This window comes from Ahaetulla prasina, chromosome 2, assembly GCF_028640845.1.
Source record: "Ahaetulla prasina isolate Xishuangbanna chromosome 2, ASM2864084v1, whole genome shotgun sequence".
Classification (NCBI taxonomy): domain Eukaryota; kingdom Metazoa; phylum Chordata; class Lepidosauria; order Squamata; family Colubridae; genus Ahaetulla; species Ahaetulla prasina.
Genome location: NC_080540.1, coordinates 136,398,642 through 136,419,145, shown reverse-complemented (window position 1 = coordinate 136,419,145; position 20,504 = coordinate 136,398,642). Strand labels below are relative to the sequence as shown.

The following is a 20,504-nucleotide window of genomic DNA, read 5'->3' as shown; positions in this document are numbered from 1 at the left end:
TAAATTGCTTAGAGAGGGCTGTAAAGCACTGTAAAGTGGTATATAAGTCTAAGTGCTATTGCTGTAACATCATTCTAGCAAAATAGGGGCTAACCTGACATTGCAGAGAGGTCCACGTGCATTGGAAATTCAGATTTTCCACTGCTGACTCCAGAAGACGGCAAAGAGATTGTTACTTCACTAGAAAGAGCACTCTCCATACTTTTCTCTCCAGAAACATCAAGCTTTTTCAAAACAGAAAAAAATTGTTATCAGAAGACAACTTCAAAAAGAAGTGTTCATGCTAAGAATGACTGATACCATATAGTTTCTACTTGAATTTGTCATAGCAAATAAGAATGAAAGTTACTTATGATTTCTTGAAGGCATGGGACAGTGGTTTAAAAATATAATTAATATGGACAATAGTGGCTTTTGATGCCCTTTTTATTTTACACACTTGTGTGCCATCTACTTCCAAATGTTTTTAGACAGCTCACAAAAATATTTATTTATTTAGAACTTCATAAACTGCTTCGGTTAACTGATTCTAAATGATTTAAAAAAGCAATAGCTTATCTCAATTACATTCATTGAACTGAAGAAAGCATTAAATTGCAGCCTTCTACTTTACAGATAACTAATCCTCAGTTATCAAAACAAAACAAAATCATGTTTTTCTCCAGGCACCATTTAGTCATAAATATGGGTTGCAAATTAATACTAACTTCATTGAACAAATCAAGGTGTTTAAGTATCTTGGAACTTTTTCCAAGCTATCGATTTGTAGAAGGCCTAAATTTAATCCTTAAAAAGAAAGCCAAACCAATCGTAGCTGCCATCCTAAGGCTTTTCCACAAGAAAAGAGGTAATTATTTATAAGATAGATTAAAGGTGTTTGATGCCAAAGTACTGTAATAACTCCGTTTTTCATTGATTTCCAAATAGAACTACAACTATCGGTAGAAGCAATCCAATAAGGATTTTTTTTAAGAATGTATTTCTGGTCCCACAATGGCAAATCAAATATAATAATTTATTAGGTTTCCATTATCTATTTAAAAGTATGTCTACCACTGAAGTTCTACAACACTTACATTTTTACAAGTTTTTCAGAGGCCCTAAAAGTGGAAGCCTTCACACAGAATACTTTACAGACAATAGGTAGCATCTTGTACTGTACTGGAAACATTAGTCACTAATATACTGTAGCTGCCATGACAATGGGAGTTACACAGCAGTAATAATAACCATCCAGGAAACATCTAAACCATAGCACTATAACTGAAGGCTCTGTGATTGGCCTACAAGGCCTGATATTTGCTACATTCTGATATGGCTCTAAAATCTCAAGCTGTGCACCTTTCTCATCAACTCACTTTAGTTGGCTACTATGTCTAAATTATCAATATGCATTTTGACACAGTCTATATATTAGCGTCATTTAAATCGGTTTAAACATTATTTTTCTTAATATTTATTTGCATTTTATTTGCTCCCTTGGTTAATCTGAGACCATGTTTCCTCCTTGTTGTTTCAGGCAGGTTTTCTGAGATACAATAAGGCTAAATTGTGAACCTAATGAAACTTTAGGCTTTCTTGTTGCCTGCTCTAGCACAGCTGCCTTAAGAAGACTGAATCAAACAGTCAATACAGAGAAAGAGAGAGAGAGAGAGAGAGAGAGAGAGAGAGAGAGAGAGAGAGAGAGAGAGAGAAATATTAAATTCCTACATTCTGCAAGAAGCATCAGTTAGCTGGATGAGAGATGGTCCCATTTGCTCAGAAATGCTTACCAATGACATACTTGACATATCCGTCGGTCCTGAGAATTTCTCCTCAGAGGTTGTTATAAGAGCACTCTTTGCCCTTCCTTCTATGGATACCATGGATACACTGCCTGTTATTTTTTCTTTGGCCACAATGAGACTATCTTTTGTTGCTTCCTCTTTGGTTATCATGGCAGCACTTCCCTCTCCTTCCTCAGTGGCCTCCACGCCACTAATTGTTCCCTCTTCCATAGCCAGTGTAGGAGGAACTCCTCTTGCTTCTTCTGTGGTTATCAAGGGAGTAGTAGCTGCTCCTTCCTCTGTTGCATTTTTGTCTTCTGGCTACAATAAGTGAAACAAACTAAAAGTTAAGTTTTGTATTTTGTTCTGTTGACTTCTAGCACAATCTTATTTTCCATTGTCTATAATTGGAATCTCACTCAAGTCCTCTTATGCTGCCTCAATATGGCAAAGCAATATTCCAAAGCAATATTCCTGGGAGGGAAGAGCAAAGAATGCTGGAAGTAAACACACACACACACACACACACACACACACACACACATTCCCAGCAGAATAACCCAAAGGGTGAAGGACATTCCAGCTGTCTAGCTAAAAGCAGCAACAAAATAGGAAGATTCTGGAGATGGATTAGCACTTTAGGGACAATGGAAAATGCATAGAGTAGTTTGATACTACATGGGAAAAGTCCTGTATTTTTCTAAAACAACTGCATGGATGAATTTTTTTCAAGAAAACTGGTCATGTAATGCTGGATGAGGGACACTTTAAGAGGTTGAATGGCACTTGGATGCTGCCAAGGAAAAGCTAAGGATCTTTCAGAATGCTAGTGGTGTTTGTAACAGCTAGATTATAACTTTCAGAATATATAGTTGTTGACATTGCTAACAGGAATATTCAAAACTGCAAAGAAAGATTTATAATGTGAACACAGAATGTAAGCTTCATGAACATGGGAAAACTCAACACAAAGAAAAATGAATCAAGAATTTAGTGACATTTTAGGCATGAGCAGACTGAAATGGACAAGGACTGAACACTTTCAATCAGAAGATTGTGCTGTCTCATACACAGGATGTAAAAAACTAAGAAAGAACAGTGCTGCATTCATAGTCAGGAAGGATTAGATAGCAACAGGATATAATGCAACCAATGACCAAATAGTATATTTATGCTTTTCAATGAAATTCTAAACTTCTTTGGCTCAATCACATTTACCCAAATCAGCACAGAATCAGCCCTGCTGACATTGTTATACATTCAACTCTTCTTTTGCTTATAATGGGGGGCTGGGAATTTGTTTGTTGTAAAGATGGGAAGAACAACCAGTATGAGAAGAAATATAACAATAAATGTTATATGTTCCTTGACATTTGTATACTCTTGGAACTGCTCAGCAGGTTTCTGTATAACACATCACAGCACAGAATCATTCTATAAGAATGTTCTACTTGTAGCTTGAAGATGAAGGATTAAAAAATAGATTGCCTCATTTGAAGTCCTGCAGGCTCACAAAAACCAAAGTGAACAATCCAACTGAGTCTCTTTTCAACCCAGTTTTTTAAAAAAATCTTCCTACTTACCCCAACCTATGTTAGGGCCTTTGGCATGCAAATCTTTATTAACCACAAGAATTATTCCTGTTTCATGTTATGAGAAGAGCATTCCTAAATTCTGTGAGGAAATTTCACTGAAACCTAAAGTCCTCAGCTAGTTCTCCTAGAAGAAGCACAAGAATATCTCTTCCACCCAAAACAAAGTGAGATTGATTCTTAGAAGGTATGTGGTATGTATCTCACCTTGCTTTCCTAAAATAAATAACCATATATTTTGCTTTCTTTTCCCCAATTTAAACATGTACTGCATGTATTGAAAACTTCTGATTTAATCTGCATTTTATTTTCATTTTCTCAAAATTTTCACACTGATAACCTTACCCCTTTATCTTCTGCATCTTCTTTCTTATCTTCTTTCTTATCTTCTTTATTTTCTTCTTCTGAAATTTGTCTACTCTCCGATTCATCACTTCATTTAAATGTAAAGAAAATAAATTATTTAATACCAATTCAAGCAGACATTTAAATTGTTCACATAGGAAAGAGAAATCATGCCAATGTATCAAACATAAAATTAATATAACAAGGATAATTTCAAACTAAGACGTGTAAAGAACTGACTGATATGACAAATTTAACACAAGTGAAAGTTGGTTGATTAGAACAAACTGAAGGAACAACAATACTATATCCAAAGAAGCAGGTGAGAAAAAGGATATCGAAACTGGGAATAGTAATAAACGTATGGGATAAAACAATATAACTTCCTGAGATTTGAGAAGAGAGAATGGAGAATGTATGAACATGTTTAGGTTATAAGGAACAGGATAAAAGCTTTCTTTAAATAATAGAAGAGCCACAAATTAAAATAGGGTTAAAACTTTGGGAAGAAAACTGGGGTGCTAAAACCTCAAAGAAATATGGTACCAGGATAAATTATTAAAATAAACTGATTAAAATGAGAAGGAGGGCACCTATATTTCTCTAGAAGGCCGGCATGCTCGTAATCCTTTCTTAATCAAGACAAATTTGAAGTGAGAGGAAGAACAATTTGTCATGCTGGAATTTTTTTTCATCTTGAATGAGAGCATGAAAATGCACAGAAATCTTATGCATTATTTATATAGAACTCATTTTCTTCACTTTCTTTCCAAAAGAAACAGCCAGTTCGGTCCAGGGGTTAAGGCACCGGGCTAGAAACTGTGAGACTGTGAGTTCTAGAGCCACCTTTGCCGTGAAAGCCAATTGGGTGACTTTGGGTCAGTCACTCTCTCTCAGCTCAACCCCCTTCAGAGGGTTGTTATTGTGGGGATAATAGGAGAAAGGTACCTTGGACATCAGCACTGTCTTTGAGTTATTTTTAAAGGTGGAAAGAAAGAGAGAGAGAGAGAGAGAGAGAGAGAGAGAATATAAATGTCCACTCCCCTACATTTCAGGTTTCCTAAATATAACAAGGATAATTTGCAGTAATATGTCTATCTAGAAGTTGAAAAATGCATGCAAAAAAATTTTCTGCTTAGATGACTGGCATCTGTTCCAAGATTTTATTTAAAACCGTGAGATTAGAAACCTTCATTTAGAACGACAACTGCTTCCTACATATGCCACTTCCCAATGAATAACTATGATTTTTTTTTAGCTTACTCCTCTTTTCCAGAGGAAACCTCTCTACTCCCACGTAAGTCCTTTTTTTCGCACCCTCTTTATTTTTTAAAAAAGGCTTTTGGTTCCCTTTTTTATACTTTGCTCACCCCGCACTCGGCTCCATGCTGTCTTCCGTTGCTAGGCGACGCTATCAACAGTCCTCGGGCTTCCTTTTCCTCGCTACCCCGCCCTGACTTTTCCTCGGATGATGCCAAACTGAGAAAAGGGGGTGGGTGCAAATCTGGACAGAACCATTTCTCAACATTGCCTTCAGTGACAAAGCCGCGGAGTTATTTCTCAACCTTAGCGATTCCCAGGTGTGTGTACTTCAAGTCCCAGAATCCCACAGCCAGTACAGTAAATAAATGAAGATTCTGGGAACTGAAGTCCACCTACTTGGAAAACGCCAGAGATGAGAAGCAATAGACAAACCGTAGAGGGTGAAAAGACCGTGAAGCAAACAGAGTTAGGAAAGGTTAGACTCGTTCATGGCTAGAACAAACAAAAGCTGTTATTGGCTTGTTGAGGAACCAAATAGTTTTATGTGACTCTAATTCATTTTTTCCCCATGTTCAGAAAATAGAGGCTCAGCGTAACTCTCGCGATATTACAATAGTCGTAAGCCTCTTCAGAACCATCATTCTCAGCGTTTCCTTGAAATTTGGCGGGAAAGGGGTTGGCGTAATGATGGAGAAATCTTGCTTACGGTCGCCGCCGGTGAAGGTCCTGGCTGCGCAGCTGAAGCGGTGCCGCCAAGTCCCTGGCGGCTCGTGGTTGTTGGACCGGGAAGAATACGGACGTCCGGCGTTGGCTGTGTCTCTGGTCTGGATGCAGGGCAAAGTATTAGCCGTAGAGCAGGATGGTTCGACTGTGAGGTTGCTAGACGAGAGCGGTTCTTTCGTGGTTTCCGGCGTGGAGAGAGTCCCTAAGGGAAAACCTTGCCTCAGCCCTGGAAAGTATGTGATGGTGATGGGCTTGGTGCAGGGTTGCATCCCAGAACCTGTCCTTCAAGCCGTGAAGATGACGGATCTTTCGGGCAATCCCCTGCACAGGACTATGTGGGAGTTGGAAGTGGAAGATTTGCAGCGAAGCCTCCTCTCCTGAATGAAGCTGGCATGTCAAAATGGGAATCCTTTGCTGCACTTCTCGCAGTAACAAAACAAATGGGATGGAAATGCCTGCATTGTTTAGAAGGTGTGGATTATTTCCCCGGTGGATTAGCTTGTGCAAAGTAATCTTTTATAATTGAAGCACATGGATTGTTGCAAAGATAAAACATCTATATTGAGTATATTCATTGCCCCATTGTGGAGACTGCGCTTCTTTCTTCAGGCTGGACTTCCATTAAAGGAGTACTGTGCTCCACAGACCTGACTTAACTTAAGACATTACTAATTAACATATGCAAAGACTTTTAAAATAATGATTCTATCCACCCGAATAATTTACAATTCTAGGGTAAAGCTGTTTTGAAAATGTTAATTTGAAGGCTTGTTTTTAATGCATAATGTAAATGCTTCAAGTCAGACTGAGATGGACAACATCTCCCCAATATAGCAATAGTTCAGAGAAAAATTGGGTGATAAAATTATACTATATCACAATAAAATCTGCATATATTACTGGAGTGTCTGATTTAACATTCTTGGATAGTGAATAACTAGACTCTTGATGACACATTAATGGAAATAAAATATATTTCATGCATTATTTTTAAAAAGTTTGCTATTGGAACCTTTAATGGTGAAATTGTCCTGAAGTTTGAAAATAGCTACAGTGCCTCAGACATTTTTTATTTTTGCCTTCCAACATGTTATTTTGATAATCTGAAAAGTGCAAAAAGCACCTGGCACTCCCAGTATAGTATTAAAATGTATTCTGCTTTGGCCAGCTATTTATCGAGTACCCTCTTTTGCTAGTTAGTGTTATATTTTGTCTTTTAATTCAAAGTAATATAGACTTTGTGGAATTTCTTTGGTTTCACTTGCTCAGAGTAATAGTGAATAAAAACTGAAAAACTTATACATTCTTGGACATTTGGTATATGCCATACTTGAAGGGTGCTTCTAGAATGTAGTTCTGTTTGAATCATTTAGATATAAATTCGCAAAACAAGATTAAATAATGGAATAGTGTTCATTCTCATACCTCAATAAGTACGGCATGAAAATTCCTTGCTGACAATTTTTAAAGAATATCTTCCTGTTTCATATGAAAAAAGTTTCAGTCATCCAGGTAGAGTTGATTGCAAAGTGAATTGTACTTGTTGGTTCAAAACGTTTTGCTGCTTATCCAAGTAGCTTCTTCAGTCTGAGCAAGTTGGTTAAGGGGACCCCATATATGTCCCTGGACCTGTGTCTGAATACCACTTATTTCACCTTCAGAGGTGACTTCTACAGATAGAAATATGGCTGAGCTGTATTGTTGCCAACCTATACATTGTTGCCAACCTATACATGGAAGAAGTGAAGAAGAAAGCACTCAGTTCCTTCCAGGGGATGGCACCAACCCACTGGTTCAAGTATGTGGATGACACCTGCACAAAAAAAATCAAGGCCCAGGAAGTACAGGCCTTCACAGACCATATAAACACTGTCCAAATATCAAGTTCATCAGGGAAGACACCAAGGACAATAAGCTCACATCCCTAGACTGTGAAGTTCTGATTAGGATCTGTGGTAACCTAGAAATAAGAGATCTACAGGAAGCCCACACCCAGAGACCAATACTGCTGTTTTACTTCCACCATCCACTTCAACACAAGCTAGGAGTCATCAGGACACTATCATAGGGCAGAAAACATCCCCATGTCCAGGAATTGCCCAAAAGAAAGAAAACGGGCATCTCAGGACAGCTCTTATCTTTTCTTTTATGTACACAGAGAGCATATGCACCAAGACAAATTCCTTGTGTGTCCAATCACACTTAGCCAATAAAAAATTCTATTCATTAAGGCCTCTGGATATCAGATTGGGCCTTTATTAAATCAGCATCTGGATCCAACGAAAGAATGGCAGACAGCTGAGAATAAGAGTCAACAGGTCATTCCTTATATGGCTAGTGTATTAGAAAAGATAAAATTTATTGGGAAAACACCACATACCTGTGTTCTTCAAACCCACAACATACTGAGACAGAGGCTTGTTTACCCTAAAGATCAGAGATCAAAACATAGAGTAATGTGTATGCCGTCCAATGCAATGAGTGTTCATAGTTCTATATTGGAGAAACCAAGCAGCTTTTAGGTAAGCGGATGGCCCAGCATAGGACAATCAACACCGTAGAACCAGAATCATCAATATACTTCATTTAAAAGAAAAAGGACACTCTTGAGGACAATAATGTTCACATTTTGGAAAGGAAGAGAGATGGCTTGAGAAAGCAGTGAAGGAATCCATTTATGCCAAAGTGGAAAGTTCTTCCCTTAATAAAGGTGGAGGTCTCAGACACCTGTCTCCCATTTTTTAATGCTGCTCTTGCATCAGTCCCCACGAAAATTAAAATAACCGGTTCAGCAGGAAGGCCACACTTAATGACCCACTTATGTAAAGGATTTAGGAGTTGGAGCATTTATATTCCAACAACTCTCTGCCTATTCACCTAAGGAGCCTATCCAAATTGTGAGAAATGAAATCTCCCTGGAGGACATATATGGGGTCCCCCTAACCAACTTGCTTGGACTGAAGAAGCTATTTGAATAAGCAGCAAAACATTTCGAACTAAAAAGAAAGGGACAGTTGCCATGACTCATGTTCCAGACATCTTCATGTTTCATGAAGTTACCTCCAGGGTGCCCACCATAGAGAAACATTTGATTCATTTTACGAAGTTCTAGTTTCAAAATATTTATAGTGTCTTCTGTCTCCCCAAAACAAGTCTTGCCAAATAATCTACAACTTCTGGTTGATGAGGTTTCACTGGCTCTTTGAAACAGATGTATGCATACCTACTTTGCTCTGATCACTAGATACTGCCTTACATAGTCATTTTGGCCTGGGTTGCAGGAGAAACTCTTATGTATCTAAAAGCACCCTGGATGCAGTGTGTTTCAAAAAACATCCATCAGGCATTATGCAAGCTCCTTATATTCTTGAGTTAGCATTCTTTTGAAAGAGTTCTAGGCCTGTGTACAGGATTTTTGTTTTTTGACAACAGTGCCAATCCTGCCATACAGAAATGGGAAAAAGCAGGGTTCTGTCAGATGTTTGCTTTAGATGTTATTCAGTCTTCTGCCGACAAGGGCTTTGCATGGCTGGACTTTCTATTGTTTGGGGGAGGGGGGGAGTGCCATTTTGCAACTTGAAAGTCATCCATGCGTGTCACTTGAGCCATTTGAAATGTAGCCAAAGCTTTTATCTCAAATGCCCACCCACAGCTGCCAAGACCACTCCGCCATGTGTTAAAAGCAGCAGTTGGTGTTTAGGTGGCAGGCAATGATAGGTGGGAGGGAATAAAATTAATAAAAACTGTTAAGATACCTTCATCTGTCAGCCTCACTCATGAGTAGGGTTGTGACATTACTTAAGGCCTGCATATTTTGCTGCCAACTTAAGGACTGGAAGAATGCACATTGCTGTGGACTAAATGAATATTGCCGTTATAGAGTTTACTGGCAGGATAATATGTGAAGAATTGCAGTCTAATATCTTTCGACAGGCCACTCTATTACTTTTGAGAGATTTCTTAAATAGTTATGTTGAAGCTAGCAGACTGAGCTTGATGTATCTAGATCTGATTCAATGCTGTGTTCACACATTTAACTGATTACTAAATTCTTGTTTTGGGTTCATACAATATATAATCATAAACTGAACAGGGTGATTCACACAAATTACAAAAAAACCTGCGAAGTTACAGTGAAAATAAGCTTAGCATGTTGTATGAATGTGTCTGTTGAAGACAGCCAGTAGAGTATTAAACAAAGCCCTATCTTCCCATATCCAAAGTAGGGATAAGATTCAAGCAAGATTCGCAACTTGTTAATAATTTATGAGCAATGCAGCTATAATAATTCCAAATGTACAAATGTTATTTGTTTTAGCAAAAGCTTGGAAATGTGAATTGACACTGGACAATATTTGAAGTATTTTATGCTGTTGGTAGAAAGAGAATATTTATTTCAATTCATGAAGCAGGCTTGCAGATATTTTGGGTAAGCTCTTAAATGCTGTGAACTAAAATGAAACCTCACAATCTGAACATCTGTAGTGATATAATTAATTAATGTAATATAATTAATACCTCTAACGTAGAGACATACTTATAATCAATAACGCAATGTGATATAATTAAGGCCTTTTGTTGGCACTTCTGAACCCACTTTTCAGATCACCTTTTAACGTAGTAGTCTAAAATGCATATCGGGGTCAGTGCTGGGAGTGAAAAAAAGAAGGCTCCAATGTAAAGGAACCATTTTGGCAGCGCAATTTTGGTAAGCGCCCGTTCTCTCCGCAAAAGGCTGTGGAACCGCCGAGCAGAACAGATCTGGCGTTGCGCAGCAAAAGCACATTGTGATCGAGGAGAGTAAGAACGGCTCACGCCCGATTCACGTTCCCGCTTGCTCCACCTCCAAATCCTCCACGGATCCGGCAAGAGTATAATAAAGGCAGGGTTAAGCAGATCGAGTTGGGTGTGACCATGTTTGGCCGCGCCTACTTTCCCTGCAAATCCTTTCGCACGGCGCTGATCTAGGAGGAGGCAGCGGCGGCGGCGGTGGCCTCTGGGTGAGAACTTGCCCCGCTGGGCATCGGGCTGGGTGGGCGAGGCTGATCCCAGGGTGGGGGCTGGGGTGAAGGTATCTCAAGTCTTTGATGCTTAGGAGGGAAGTTCTGGCGTTGGGAGAGCAGGGTGGATCTTGGGGTGGGGTCTTCGCTGAGGCCCTGAGAGGGTTTCTTCGCGTGGATTGCGTGAAAGGTGCTGCTTGCGCGGAAGGGGACGAGGCCCTATGGGCTGCCTGCCTTGGAGAAAGGGTTGCGGGGCAGGGCATCCTGGTGGAGTTCACCTGCTCAGGTCATACCAGTCAGTGCTGTGAAGGGATCTTGCACTCCAGATGACTGTAGAGCGATAGAATGTGGGGCACTATTTAGGATTATGCGTGCGCAGTGGGGGGAATTACTGCACCCGGGAACGAGGCAAGGGTAGTGGTGTGCAGAAGAGACTAAAGATTCACTCAAGGAAGTCTGTTGTGTCAAGGCTTCTCGAGTCTTTCAAACATGCGGTCCTTTAACTCATCCTGACTAACCATCGTATTGTACCTATCTGGATGATGATGGTTTTATCGGACATGCTTTCCATTCAGTACTTTCCTTCACTTAAACATATGTTTTTTGCTTTTTGGCCCTCTTTGAAGGGCATTTTGAAGATGCTTCCTAACTATTGTAATCAGCAAAAGGAATGAGTGAGAATATCTGGTCCATGCTACATTTTCCCAGGTTAGCATCCTGGGCTGCATTCTTATTGTAAAATTTCCTCAGTTGATGAATAAAACCATCCCAATTTATCAGGAATAACACAATGTCAAGCCGTTTGATTAGGGAAAAGCTCTTAATTAGAAAAGATTTTTTTGCCTATAACCTTCTCTCCCCCCACCCCCAATATAATGGTGAACGTAGAACTGTTCCAAATTGTTTGGTAGGATATAGCAGATACTTTTTTAAAAAACGACAGATGATCTCTGTGTTTCATGTTCTACTTATTTTAAAACCTTTCATTATTGAGTCAGTAAAGGAAGTGGAAAACCCTGATAAAAATAATGAATCTGGAAGTACAGCTAGCAGCCTATTAATCTTGTGAGGTGTTGGGCGTGTCAATGCCACGCATGCTTAACTCTGCATAGGATCAAGTTGTTAAGAAGCAGTGTGCTCTGTTCACTTCTTAATTTACAGTGATGCTGCCAGCTATGAAAGAGATTGCATCTTTCTCTTCCTCTACCTCCCCCACTCAAAACCAATGAATAATTCATATTGGCTCAGTGGTGGCCATAAAGTATGGATCACATATCATATGTGGTCTGTGCTTTGAATTCCTGCCAAAATGCAGATCATCTTTAGTCTCAGAACATAATAAAATGCAAGCACAATAAACAGGTAATCTCCTACTGTTTTTGTCTCATTTTTTTCTTTCAATTATTCCACGTAGTTTCTTCATACTCCTAAACTACTCTGTTTAAATGAAAAAATAACCGAAGCATTTCATTGCATTGTTTCAGATTGCGCTGTTGTTCCAGTGATGTGTGTCTGATGGGGAAAAATGGTATTTTCACCATGTGCATTTTCTCTTCAAAGGCAATTCCTTTAGAAAAAGGAATCTCCCAAGGGAATAGTTTTAGTACGTATCAGGAGGAACATGGCACTTGGAATCAGCCTGTCTGCATAAAATAATAGCTCTTGAAGAAGCTATTACTTTAGCAAATTGCAAAGCATATTAATGTAGAGGGTCAGAGAGACTTTCAGTGGTGTGACTAGAGTAGAACATACTGACTGTTTTTAATGTCTCAGATAGCAGTATCTGGCTAGTCTTGCCTGGATTTGGAAGTTAAGCAGGTTTAGGGCTGAAGCTATTACAGATAGCTTCTGATCACAATTGAGCCCAAATTTAAGTTGCTAAATGAGACATTTGCTAAGTGAGTTTTGCCCCATCTGATGACTTTTCTTGCCATACTTGTTAAGTGAATCACTGCAGTTGTTAAATTAGTAACACAGTTGTTAAGCATATCTGGCTTCCACATTGGCTTTGCTTGTCAGACAGTCACAAAAGTGGATCACATGACCCTGGGACTCTGGAACCGTTATAAATATGAACTAGTTGCCAAGCATCTGGATTTTGATCATGTGACCATGGGGATACTGCAACAATCATAAGTATGAAAAACAGTCATAAGTCACTTTTTTTCAGTGCCGTTGTAACTTTGAGTGGTCACTAAACAAACTTGTAGGTTGAGGACTACCTGTAATTAGATGGTGACCACCATGGAATTTAAGAGTAGAGGCTTTATTTATTTTAACGTTTGGTGAATTATAATGAAAGCATATAATACAGTGCAATTTAATATACTGAATTTACATATGGCACAAATGGCTTAGTGCCGTATGTGAACTACACAATGTGCCATAGAAACCGTAATAATCTAACATGCACCTAGATGTCATAGCACAAATGACATAAATCATATAACTTGTGACAGTCATTTGATGTGTGTGGCGCAAATTACATCAATTCTGTCATTTGCATAATGATATCACCCTTCCCCTCTCCGGATTCCTATGCAGCTACTGACCGATCAGGAAATAAAGTTGTTAATCAAACGCTTTGAGACAATTTTATGAAAATAGGTGGTACACTCTCTAAAGTTACAGAAAAAGAAGGAAGACTTGGATCAGATTTTCAAAACAAGTATGACAAGTTAGACTTGAAGGGAATGTTTGAAATTGCTGGATCAAATCACTGTGGTTTGTGTACCAGGGAAAAAAAGGCAAACGGCAGCATAGTTTTGGTTTAGACAATAATTTAAAAAATGCCTTCCAGTAAGGAAATGTGCAAAATCAGGGGAAGTAAATTGTGGCTGCATGTTGATGAGGGCGTTTGCAGATAAAGCAAGTCTGGTGCATGGGACAATATGCCTCTCTTGAAACTTGGCTCCAGGACAATACCTACAGGAATTGAGACTCAGTTAAGGCTGTATTGCTGATTATTGCATGAGGTCCAGATTAAAATAGCCTGTCAGTTTGCACCCCAGCCAGAGATCAAAGTGAGATATTGCCTTAATGAGTAGGGGATAATAACATGGACACGGTTGTTTGGAAAAATACCATCTGAATTATGTCCATATATATGGACAATATATTGCAATGGTGTTTGGACTGGATAAATGTGCCACCCTGACCATCAGTAGAGGAAAAATCTATCTATCTATCTATCTATCTATCTATCTATCTATCTATCTATCTATCTATCTATCTATCTATCTACCTACCTACCTACCTACCTACCTACCTACCTACCTACCTACCTACCTACCTACCTACCTACTTATCTATCTACCTACCTACTTATCTATCTATCTATCTATCTATCTATCTATCTATCTATCTATCTATCTATCTATCAAATTTATATTGTCATCACAGCCACTCAAAGCGGCTTACAGAATATAAAACCACATTTAAAACAATAAAAACTAACAAAAAGAATCAAATAAATTAATATAGTACAATATACCCGTAACAAAATAAACAAAAAATAGTGAAAACTGAAGAAATCTAGATGGCCTTTGAAAATAACATCAAAAGTCTGGATGAAGATGACTACTACTAATACCTGGGCATCCTTCAAGCTGGCAACATCAAGCACACTGAAGACAAGAAGAAGATTAGAAGATAATACATCAAGAGAGTGAAGAAGATCTTAAAGTCCCAACTCAATAGAGAAAATGATATCAAGGCAACTAACACTTGGAAAATTCCAGTCGTTAAATACATAGCTAAAACAGTGAACTGGGCTCAAGAAGAACTAAAAGTCTTGAATAGGAAGACTAGAAAAATGACAACGAATTATTCCCTTCCATGCAGAGATGTTGATAGACTTTAATTACCAAGGAAAATAAGTGGAAGTGGAATATTGGAAATACACCTGCCAGCTGAAGGGGGGGGAAAAGGCATTGAAAGAATATCTGAAGGACCATGAAGAAGATGCTCTAAAGCAGGGCTGTTGAACTGGATTTCTTCGAGGGCGGGATCAGCTTTGTAGTTCTCCACGGGCTGGGGGGTGGGGTGGGGGGGGAACGGATGCCTCCTGCAGCACCCTGCTAGGCAAAACAGGGTGTGGGGGTCCACACACAGACTCCCTGCGCCTCATTTTCACCCTCCCTGGCCTCCTGCAGCACTCTGCTGGCCTTTTTCAGCCCGTTTTTTGGCCTGTTTTCAGGGCTGTTTTTGGCCTGTTTTCGGGGCCGTTTCTAAGCCCGCTTTTGGCCTATTTTTGGCCCATTTTGCTGCAGGAGGCCATGGAGGGTGAAAACGAGGTGTGGGGGGCCACATGTGGCCCACTTTAGCCTCCAGAGGCACCGCAGGCTGGTCCTTTGATATTTCCAGGCCGGCCCCACAGGCTGGATTTAAGCATCCTGCAGGCCTGAGGGCCTTGAGTTTGACACCCTTGCTCTAAAGCTAGTACACCACAAAGGCTTATTGAACACGAGAGAGACTAAACTGGCTTACAAGAATGACTGCTACAGAAAAGGTAATAACAGAGTTGGAAGGGACCTTGGAGCTCTTTAGTCAAACTCACTGCTCAAGTAGGAAGCCTTAAACTATTCTAGACAAGTGGCTGTCCAGACTCTTCTTAAAAACCTCCAGTGATGGAGTACCAAAACTTCTGAAGGCAAGCCGTTCCATTGGTTCATTGTTCTCACAGTTACAAAATTTTTCCTTAGTTCTAGGTTTTTTTCTTTCCTTTATTAGTTTCCATCCATTGTTTCTTGGCTTCTGGTGCTTTGAAAAATAGATTGACCCCCTCTTTTTTGTGGCAGCCCCTCAAATATTTGAACACTGCTATCATGTCACTCCTAGTTGTTCTTTCACTAGACTAGCCATACCCAATTTTTGCAATTACCTCTCATATGTTTTAATTTCCAGGCCCCTAATCAACTTAGTTATTCTTTTCTACACTCTTTCCTGAGTGCAGAAAATGCTTCCAGAATCCTGATAGATGACATTGTTTAATTGAAGGAACTTGAAGTGCACCAACACTGCAGGATCAAATCAGCCAGGGTGATATTATGGGAGATTGGTGGTCCCTCAAATAACAAGGCCTTATGCCATTTAGAGCTTTACAGGTAACAACCAGCATCTTGAGTCATATCCAGAAACAAAATGGCAATCGCATAGCTTGTGAGGTGTGTTATTACTACTGCTGCTATGTTCTGGACTGGTTGAAGAGTCTGGGTAATCTTCAAGGGAAGCATATGTAGAAAGCATTGCAGTATTCAAGCCTCAAGGTGACTAGGCATGAACGATTGCCTGAAGTTTCTGTAATCTAGGAAATGTTATAACAGACACACTACTTGGAGTTATGCAAAGTCAGTTGTAGCCACAGCTGACATCTGCTCTTTGAGTAGCAGATGCAAGTCCAGGAAGTCCCAAGTAATGTTTATCAACCTTGAAGGGGGAAGTGCAACCCAATCCAAGGACAAAGATGGCCAGGTCAATCACTCACTTGGTCTCGGTAGATCAACTTAGAAACTTAGAGATGTTTTTTCCCCATCCAAACCCACATAGTCTCCAGGCACTCCAGCCTCCAGAATCAGGTTATTGAGATCTTCACTAGGCTGGCCCAGGCTCAAAAGATGCAATTGAATATTATCAGCATGCTGATGATACCAAACCCAAACCAGGGATGACCTCAGTGGCTTCATGTAGATGTTGAAAAAGACGGGGGAGAGAGTAAAACCCTGCAGCACCCAATACAGGAGGGGCCTGGGGCAGATCTCAATATCATGGGCATCTTCAGGAGAGGGTGGGTGCAAGTGATATTAAACATGTCATAATGTCACTTTCAAATATTCAGATTATATTAATCACAATACTTGCATAATGACATGATGCACTTGACATCATTTGGCTTATACTGAACATCTATGTTCAAATGCCTACATCCATACACTGTGCTAAATATAATATACAGGTAGTCCTTGCTGGATGGACAGTAATTTGGACCAGAATTTCCATTGGTAAGGGATCTGGTTGTTAAGTGAGGACTTTGCATTTTTGCAACTTGTGACTTCTTGCCACTTTTCAACAAGCAAATGGGGATGCTGGTGGGAAATCGCAAATCTGGAAGCTTGTAAGAAGGCTAGCAGATGGGTGAGTGCTAGGGAGTGTGGCTGGGCAGGGAGGGAGATTGTGCTGACTGAATACTTAATGAGAATGTGATCAAATCAGCCAGGGTGATATTATGGGAGATTGGTGGTCCTCAAATAACAAGGCCTTATGCCATTTAGAGCTTTACAGGTAACAACCAGCATCTTGAGTCATATCCAGAAAACAAAATGGCAATCGTGACAGCTTGTGAGGTGTGTTATTACTACTGCTGCTATGTTCTGGACTGGTTGAAGAGTCTGGGTAATCTTCAAGGGAAGCATATGTAGAAAGCATTGCAGTATTCAAGCCTCAAGGTGACTAGGCATGAATGATTGCCTGAAGTTTCTGTAATCTAGGAAATGTTATAACAGACACACTACTTGGAGTTATGCAAAGTCAGTTGTAGCCACAGCTGACATCTGCTCTTTGAGTAGCAGATGCAAGTCCAGGAAGTCCCAAATAATGTGTATCAACCTTGAAGGGGGAAGTGCAACCCAATCCAAGGACAAAGATGGCCAGGTCAATCACTCACTTGGTCTCGGTAGATCAACTTAGAAACTTAGAGATGTTTTTTCCCCATCCAAACCCACATAGTCTCCAGGCACTCCAGCCTCCAGAATCAGGTTATTGAGATCTTCAGTAGGCTGGCCCAGGCTCAAAAGATGCAATTGAATATTATCAGCATGCTGATGATACCAAACCCAAACCAGGGATGACCTCAGTGGCTTCATGTAGATGTCGAAAAAGACGGGGGAGAGAGTAAAACCCTGCAGCACCCAATACAGGAGGGGCCTGGGGCAGATCTCAATATCATGGGCATCTTCAGGAGAGGGTGGGTGCAAGTGATATTAAACATGTCATAATGTCACTTTCAAATATTCAGATTATATTAATCACAATACTTGCATAATGACATGATGCACTTGACATCATTTGGCTTATACTGAACATCTATGTTCAAATGCCTACATCCATACACTGTGCTAAATATAATATACAGGTAGTCCTTGCTGGATGGACAGTAATTTGGACCAGAATTTCCATTGGTAAGGGATCTGGTTGTTAAGTGAGGACTTTGCATTTTTGCAACTTGTGACTTCTTGCCACTTTTCAACAAGCAAATGGGGATGCTGGTGGGAAATCGCAAATCTGGAAGCTTGTAAGAAGGCTAGCAGATAGGTGAGTGCTAGGGAGTGTGGCTGGGCAGGGGAGGGTGTGGAGGCAGCAGGCAAGCTCATGAGTATATGCATGCACTACAAAGTAAGAGGTGGAGTACTTAGCACCTTTTCAGCTAACTAGTTTTATGAAAATACAGTGGTATCTTGGTATTCATTGTTAATTGGTTCCAAGAGGTGCAATGAGAACCAGAAATGATGAATAACACATGATTTTTTTCCCATAAGGTATGATATAGCGAGTCACAAGGCAGCTAAGTCACAATTTCTAGCTTGTGCGGTGAGTACCAAAGTCACAACTATGTAATTTTTTGTGAGCTGTTGTTCCTTTCTCATTTTCACAGGTAAGATACAAGGGGGAAAAGAGTGCTTATGCAGATACAGGTTATTTGTAATTCAGATTACAAGCACCTTATCAATTAACAACTGTAACGTCTTAAAAATCTATTGAGACCTCCTGAGACAGGTGTATGTGATGTATTTTGATGTATATGAGTTGAACATGTTATACTACTATGCAAGTGAAGTTTCTTTTTTTCTAAAATGGTTACTGAAATGTAATGGGATGTCCTGGGCGGTTAAAATGCTCTGAAATTACTTGGTCCTGCTTTGGAATCTTGTTCTCATCTCGTGCCTTATTATTTCCATAAAAATTGGTGTGACCCTGTTTGCCTTAAATGAAATTCAAAGGAGCATTCCCGGCGGATAACGGCATAGATTACATGAGAGGCAGAGCAGATGAGGGAACCGCTCATCTCATTTGGGAGTTTGTTGGGCTTGCGATTGTGCTGTTAATTGTGAGGGACCAGAATCAGCCTACAACAAACCTAGAAGTTTGCTTTGCAGCACAATAGCTGTTTAACACATTGCTAATTCATCAATTATAGTAATAATAATAACAAAGTTGGAAGGGACCTTGGAGGTCTTCTAGTCCAACCCCGTGCCCAGGCAGGAAACCCTACACCATTTCAGACAAATGGTTATCCAACATTTTCTTAAAAATTTCCAGTGTTGGAGCATTCACAACTTCTGCAGGCAAGTTGTTCCACTGATTAATTGTTCTAACTGTCAGGAAATTTCTCCTTAGTATATCAAATTAATATAGCTAATGCATATTCTTTACTTATACATACATATATATATATATATATATATATATGTTTTCTGAGGTTTTCACGGGTGTTTGTATATAGGTCTTTGGTTGTTCGGGTTTTCTCCCGTGTAGAATTGGAAGTGTCTTGGCGACGTTTCGACGAAGTCTCATTCGTCATCTTCAGGCTTCAGCTTCGTGCTTCTGGGAGCAATGCTCCCAGAAGCTGAAGGCTGAAGATGACGAATAAGACTTCGCCGAAACGCCGCCAAGACACTTCCAATTTTACACGGGAGGAAACCCGAACAACCAAAGACCTATATATATATATATATATATATATATATATATATATATATATATATATATATATATATATATATATTCTGAGGTTTTCGCGGGTGTTTGTATGTAGGTCTTTGGTTATTCGGGTTTTCTCCCGCGTAAAATTGGAAGTGTCTTGGCGACGTTTCGACGAAGTCTTATTCGTCATCTTCAGGCTTCAGCTTCGTGCTTCTGGGAGCAATGTGTGATTGCAGCTGTTTCTTCCTTTTTAACTGCTAGTGGGGGTTTGAACTGATTGGGTGGGAGCTTGGCTGTGCTCTGATTGGATGGGGTTTTTTTTGTGCTCTGATTGGCTGGGGGTGTGTCCTGTTTGGGTGGGGGCTTGGTTGTGCTCAGATTAGTCTGAGTTGCAGGGGGATTTGAGCACAATCAGAGCACAGCCAAGCTCCCACCCAATCAGTTCAAACCCCCACTAGCAGTTAAAAAGGAAGAAACAGCTGCAATCACACATTGCTCCCAGAAGCACGAAGCTGAAGCCTGAAGATGACGAATAAGACTTCGTCGAAACGTCGCCAAGACACTTCCAATTTTACACGGGAGAAAACCCGAACAACCAAAGACCTATATACAAACACCCGTGAAAACCTCAGAAAACATATATATATATATATATATATATATATATTCTTCATGATATGTTTTTTTACTTATGACAATGTTTATGTATACTGTTATGACAAAATTAAATAATATTTAAATAATAAAGTCACTGGGGCCAATTAAAAAAAAAAGTTGCTTCTCTCCTTGATTAGTTTCCACCCATTGCTTCTTGTTCTACCCTCAGGTGCTTTGGAGAATAGTTTGACTCCCTCTTCTTTGTGACAACCCCTGAGATATTGGAACATTGCTATCATGTCTTCCCTAGTCCTTCTTTTCATTAAACTAGACATACAGAGTTTATTTGTGATCTGTCTCACACATAATCAGGATCTACACCACAGATGAAATCCAGCAGGTTCTGACACGTTCTGGAGAACCCGTAGCGAAAACTTTGAGCAGTTTGGAGATCTGCCAGCGGAAATTTTGAGTAGTTCAGAGAACCAGCAAATACCACCTCTGGCTGGCTCCAGAGTGGG

At 39.9% G+C, this 20,504-nt stretch overlaps 3 protein-coding genes across 9 annotated transcripts in view; 2 read left to right on the top strand and 1 right to left on the bottom strand.

Annotated features, from left to right (window-relative positions):
* CCDC40 (coiled-coil domain containing 40) overlaps window positions 1–5,229 on the bottom strand; it is a 32,149-nt gene extending 26,920 nt beyond the window's left edge. Inside the window, exons 1-4 of one of the 3 annotated variants that reach the window (XM_058170856.1) lie at window positions 5,074–5,229; window positions 3,704–3,791; window positions 1,773–2,087; window positions 95–224 (exon numbers count right to left, since the gene is read on the bottom strand). In XM_058170856.1, the coding sequence (XP_058026839.1) occupies window positions 95–224; window positions 1,773–2,087; window positions 3,704–3,791; window positions 5,074–5,090 (550 nt within the window). In that variant the 5' untranslated portion in view covers window positions 5,091–5,229. The remainder of the gene's footprint in view (window positions 1–94; window positions 225–1,772; window positions 2,088–3,703; window positions 3,792–5,073) is intronic. The other 2 variants (XM_058170854.1, XM_058170853.1) reach the window with 2 other exon arrangements.
* Window positions 1–6,588, top strand: part of RMI2 (RecQ mediated genome instability 2) — a 35,381-nt gene extending 28,793 nt beyond the window's left edge. Inside the window, exons 1-2 of one of the 2 annotated variants that reach the window (XM_058170868.1) lie at window positions 3,501–3,552; window positions 5,543–6,588. In XM_058170868.1, coding sequence (XP_058026851.1) covers window positions 5,651–6,070 — 420 coding nt within the window. In that variant the 5' untranslated portion in view covers window positions 3,501–3,552; window positions 5,543–5,650 and the 3' untranslated portion in view covers window positions 6,071–6,588. Of the gene's footprint in view, window positions 1–3,500; window positions 3,553–5,542 lie in introns of those variants that run through there. The other variant, XM_058170867.1, reaches the window with a different exon arrangement.
* A 4,019-nt stretch (window positions 6,589–10,607) lies between these two features.
* Window positions 10,608–20,504, top strand: part of TBC1D16 (TBC1 domain family member 16) — a 95,661-nt gene continuing 85,764 nt past the window's right edge. For all 4 annotated transcript variants that reach the window (XM_058169622.1, XM_058169623.1, XM_058169621.1 and 1 more), the window contains exon 1: window positions 10,608–10,689. The gene's annotated coding sequence lies outside the window, so the exon portion shown is untranslated. The remainder of the gene's footprint in view (window positions 10,690–20,504) is intronic.